The 6000-nt window shown below is 39.8% G+C and overlaps 1 protein-coding gene across 1 annotated transcript in view; it reads right to left on the reverse strand.

Moving 5' to 3' along the window:
- Nucleotides 1-2941, reverse strand: part of LOC124613223 (cystatin-SA-like) — a 36485-nt gene extending 33544 nt beyond the window's left edge. The window contains exon 1 of the mRNA XM_047141895.1: nucleotides 2804-2941. Coding sequence (XP_046997851.1) covers nucleotides 2804-2881 — 78 coding nt within the window. The 5' untranslated portion in view covers nucleotides 2882-2941. The remainder of the gene's footprint in view (nucleotides 1-2803) is intronic.
- Between the last annotated feature and the right edge of the window lie 3059 nt (nucleotides 2942-6000).

The following is a 6000-nucleotide window of genomic DNA, read 5'->3' on the forward strand; positions in this document are numbered from 1 at the left end:
CTGTATAGCACACAACTGAACTAAATAACGCCACATTTTTGGGTACTGCTGAGCTAGAAAAATTTGATGCTGCGTCTATACTTTTAGGAATACAACAGCTTTTGCTGAATTTGAAACTTGGTCCTAAAAAAATCCTGGGGCTCGCAACAGACGACACCATCGTGGTATACGGTCTCAAGAATGTGTTATATGTCCAGATGAAAAAAATAATTTGTAAACGTTTCTATTGTTTTCATGTGATGCATCTGTCATTCAATACAGCAAGCACATTCTCATGCTACGGAGGAAACACTGCCCACAAACAATGAAATTCTTATTCGTGCATCACATAAATAGTTCTCACGTTTCTTCTCAGTGCCGATTAAGAATATAGGCATATATACAACACAATTAATTGTGAATAAGGTGAACGCCTATCCATGAAACATTTCAGAAAATTATAATACTCTCAGGAGTTCCACTGAACCCACTGTTAGTAAAATTTTAGAACAGTATGCAGATGATGTTTGATTTGTGGGGCTCTCAACTGTGCGGTCATCAGCGCGCTTAGAAAGTCCCAACTTTTACACAATCCAGTTTTTACACAGTCCAATTTTTACACAGTCCAATCTAGCCATTGTCACGAATGATGACGATGATGACGATGAAATGATCAGGACAACAGAAATACCCAGTCCCCGGGCAGAGAAAATTTCCAACCCGGCCGGGAATCGAACCCGGGACACCGTGATCCAGAGGCAGCAACGCAAGCCACTAGAGCACGAGCTGTGGACAGAACAGTATGCAGAAGTAAAACTAAGTTTTGAATTAGTCCGACGTAAGGCACATTGCCTTGCTGCAGAAAAATGGCTCTGAGCACTACGGGTTAACTTCAGAGGTCATCAGTCCCCTAGAACTTAAAACTACTTAAACCTAACTAACCTAATGAAATCACACACATCCATGCACGAGGCAGGATTCGAAACTGCGACCGTAGCGGTCGCGCGGTTCCAGACTGTAGCGCCTAGAACCGCTCGGCCACTTCGGCCGGCCTTACTGCAGATCTTTTGTACAATATGTACAATGATACAGCCAATAAGGTGTATCTATGCTACATTAACAATACTGTGAATGAACTACGAAATCCAATAAACTCTTTGAATGCGAGAGTTCGAGTCCCACCAAGTTGTTGGATAGTTGGTCAACTTAGTTTGGTCCATAAGCGGCTGAATATTAAATTCATAAGCGCAGAATATTAAATTCCACTACTGAAACTGATCCATTAAGAGCAGCATTGAGAATTACACTGAACCATCCCCATATTTCGGCTACACTCGCGAAAATGAACTAAAACTCTCCAATGTGTCTGCGTATGCAAAGAAAACTTTACGAGACACACGAGTGAATTTCACAAAAAAGCGGTGTCAGGATTTTTAAAATCAACTTTTAGGTAATTCTGAAGTATTCCACCACATGTCGTTGCTAAACGTCAAAGAAACAGTGAAACACCCTGTTACTGTTTGGTGTTAGCTATGGGTTTTGGGCAAAAGACTGACAAAATTGAAAACCATTATTTACATAAAATGTTTAAATCAGACATACACTTCTGAATTCCGGCAAGAAGTTAGTCAGTGCAGTAATACAGGAGGCGAAAATCTTTTTACGGAGGTCTCATTCACACTTTCAGTGTTAACACCACCACACTCCAATACGGAAGTTGACTTAATTTTTAGCTAGGTAAACTTGGTGAAAAAAAATCAGAAGCAGACTTAATACGGATACACTCTCTGCTATTCTGAGTGTAAGGTATGAACTGAGACGCCGCCATAGGTGTTTTTCGTGCTAGTCCCTGAGGAAATACTAAAGCTTGTTGGTACATGTGCTGTATACACATGGGAGACCAGGGAAATCTGCACCATCAGCAAAGGAAATGAGGCAGAGGACGATAATGAGGATCGTTTTCATTTTTGGTAGGAGAGGGTTTTTTCTTCGTTTTTGATTTTTTATGTATTAAACATACAAATTAAAATTTAACGTGTTCTGCCGATTCAGCTGTAAGGAGACAGAGAGGACAACGTATTGTTGTCTTTAGTATGCTTATATTATCAGCGCTATAAGAGCTACAAACTATCGCAATCGATAGTTGATGCAAATCACACAGGGTGATTCTAATGAAAAACATCGCTCTACGATTTCACGGTTCACAACTGGTTCACGCAGACAATACGACGCTAATACCGAGCAAACGGCGATTCCTGAAGCAGAGGCCACAATTTCAGTTTGTTGAACCACCTGGAATCGTTGTATATGCTATTGATGCTGGCACAGGTTGAATAATATAAATAACGCTATCTGTTAAAGATCCCAATGCATGCTAGAGTTCAGTAAAATGGAGGCTGATAACAATAAAATTACACGAATTTAGAAACAATAGGAGTCGAAGAATATGGTCTTGTTCGACATGCTTCATGGATTCTTAACTTAATAATTTCGTTTTGTAAAGACATTTTTGAACAGCTTTTAAAGAGTCAGTACTAATAATGCTTGTGTATGTAAGTTGTATGTATGGCCAGGCAATCACAATTATTTTGTGTTTTGCTAGGTCTAGAAACATCGTGTAAACTCCGTTTTTCGTTTTGACATTACGCCAGATAAACTTACGTTACCAAATAATTACTAAAGCATATACAAAACTTGTTGAGCAACAACCTTTAAACTACCTCTTTTACTTTCTTTTTTATCCATATTAAACGTTGTTTCCTAAATACTTACCAGTAATGTAAATACAAAATAGAATACCGATTTCAGTAATTTTTGCACTTACCTCGGTCGGTTCCGACACAGGGTGTGCATTTAATGAAATGCATAAAGAGAATAACGCCAAGAAGTAAACAAGTTTCATGGTCTACCAATTTACAGATGCAGCTGCACTCCTTCACAACCTGCTTCAGCCTCACTCGTGACAAGTAACGATACGAACAAGTCGCTGCTCCTTTTAAAATGTGCGAGGAAGGGGGGGGGGGGGGGGGACGGCTTGACAATCGTAGGCGGCTATTGGCTGTACTGTACCCCCACTTCCCAACACCTCATGCCTAGATGGCGCTGAGTGTATTTGGTGTACTTGGTAATTATGTGTATAAAAGGAAGAGTGAGATTACGCCGAAGAAAGCCTGGTGCGCTCGTAACAACTGTACAGCAGCAGGAAAGAACACAAACAAGGAGACGAAAATATTCACAAGTCTAGAAAGAACGAAGTTAAAACCATCCATGTAGTCACTCTACCATCGATTACATTAAGTTAGCAAACTCACTCGGCAGTGGATATTTTTCATTAACGTTTTTTTCCGTTAGCCTGACATGCACAGCATGTCAAGAATAACTTCTTACAGATCTCCGTCCGAACTTTCAATAATAATTTCGTGTTCTTTATCTTTAGATCAGTGATACATTGATGGCCTGGAAAATATTCATAGATTTCACCCTCAAGATCGATTCTTATTTCTTCTTTGTTTTTACCACATTTTCGAATGAGATATTACTCGTATTTTACCAGTGTCTGTTAACTGCGATGTTAAAGCCCTTAACATGTCGATATTTTTTCCAAATAATGTTCGAAATAATATTTTTTCAATTAATGAAGGACGTCCTATAATGTATTACATTACTTACACACATATAAAGACACATTTAAGGCTGAAAATGATGAGTCACAAATTTTTGACGATCACCATTAATAAAATCCTGAGTATAGTTGTGCACTGGACTTTGACTACAATATCCTGAAACTATAAGTCATTTTTTTAGTTTATGTGTAGCTATGTAGTCTAACTGCTTATTTGACAATGGTTTCCTTTGATATCAATCTTCGAGTAACTGGCGGAAGTATGTTGGATATATTTATCTCAAATGTTCAAATGTATGTGAAATCTTATGGGACTTACCTGCTAAGGTCATCAGTCCCTAAGCTTACACACTACTTAACCTAAATTATCCCAAGGACAAACACACACACCCATGCCCGAGGGAGGACTTGAACCTCCGCCGGGACCAGCCGCACAGCCCATGACTGCACTGCTTGGCTAATCTCGCGCGGCTATATTTATCTAGTACCACTGACGAAATGTTGCCACTTTCATCCTCTAATGAAGTAACATCACATTCTTCTTCACTTACTCTGCCGGTAAATTCAATGCCAATCTCAGGATCACTACAGCCATCCTTTTTCAAAAGCACTGCCCAAACAACAACACAGGACAGAGGCTCAAGGCACCCGTTTTGTTATCGAATATCCAAAGCTGCGCACACTACAGTTGATATCTAGTGTCAACCACCTCAATCAAAATACGAGATCCTGACTAAAAATATAGGACTGGACGTTCTCTAGTCTGAACACTTAGAACTACCTGTGCTAAAACGGATATAAGCGAGGTTTTATTTTTACAACGGTCTGTTCTTAAGTTGCCTAAGTGTACACCGGATTTTAAGTTTCTGTCAAAATAATAAAAACGAGATAACTCGGGGTTTTATGTGAAGGGTTTAACCATTTATGCAACTTCCGTGTGAAATAAACAAGTCAGTAAGAAATTCACGTTGCCCATCTTTGTGTTCAAATGTGTGTGAAATCTTATGGGACTTAACTGCTAAGGTCATCAGTCCCTAAGCTTACACACTACTTAACCTAAATTGTCCTAAGGACAAACACACACACCCATGCCCGAGGGATAAGCGCTGTGGGGCGTGTCTGGCACTTGGGTAACCATCCCTGCTGCCATGTACTGTTGCCATTTTTCAGGGTGCACTCAGCCTCTTGATGCCATTTGAGGAGCTACTCGACCGAATAGTAGCGGCTCCGGTCAAAGAAAACCATCATAACGACCGGGAGAGCGGTGTGCTGACCACACACCCCTCCTATCTGCATCCTCATTGAGGATGACACGGCGGTCGGACGGTCCCGCTGGACCATTTGTGGCCTGAAGACGGAGTTAGCTTTGAAAAATAATACCTGATAGCAAAGACTAGTGCAAAAAGACTATCGTAAAAATTTTCGGTATGTTATATTTTTCGCTGTCAATGGTCATTGTGAGTGTAAACTAACTCGTTATATAATAGAGTGATAGGCTCCGTTTATGATCAATTGAACAAGGAAGAAATTTAACCATCTTCTCTGAATAACTCGTGAGAATGCTGACAGATAACGCTTGAAACTACTGATATCTTGACGGGTAACTCTCCCTGTCCTTTAAGGCATTTTCCAATTCGTGCCCTGAAAATGGCAGAGGTTTACTTGTCGAAATAGCGGAGTTTCTGACGAATTTATCCGACCGCATTCTCGCGGGTAATTAGAGCATACAGCAGACTAGGAAAAGCTTAATTCTCCTTGTGCATTATGTTGAACATTATAGTCTGCACACTTCATAGGATACAAATTCCTAATTAATAAAGGCTAGGAAGTTTTCATTTATTATGTATGCAACTGATATGTTGACAAACACAATTTTGAAACCATCAGTCTTTAAAACCAGGAAATACTTTACTGTGTTCCAAAGTCTGCATCACAATACGATTGTCACTGTTATCTAAGTCCACGCCCAAATCATCTGATTGTAAATTTAGGATGATAAGCTCAATGCTTACATCCAGCTTCACTTCCCTATCAAAGCCGTCTTTCTGAGTTTTTCTGCGTGTCGCATACAGTGTGCGTATTCTGAATGGGAAATGTTGCCTTTGCTTCAAGCGCAGTTGATTCACTGTCTGTTATTTTGAATGTTTTTTTTCTTTTCCCCCATATAGTCTTTAACCAGTGTCCACATTAATTATCTCGGGTTATACTGACAGCGATATGTGGATACACGCAAAATTGTGTGACCACATTCACGCGCAAGAAAACCAAATTTTAAATTTTGTCAGCGTGACTTGTATAAATTAACGAACTGCAGAAGTTCAGCACGAATCAGGCTTATTCCGTGCAGAACATTTTTATTTTTAAGCCAGAGCACAATGCCCGATTTCCTAGTGTTTTCA

Source organism: Schistocerca americana, chromosome 4 (assembly GCF_021461395.2).
Source record: "Schistocerca americana isolate TAMUIC-IGC-003095 chromosome 4, iqSchAmer2.1, whole genome shotgun sequence".
Classification (NCBI taxonomy): domain Eukaryota; kingdom Metazoa; phylum Arthropoda; class Insecta; order Orthoptera; family Acrididae; genus Schistocerca; species Schistocerca americana.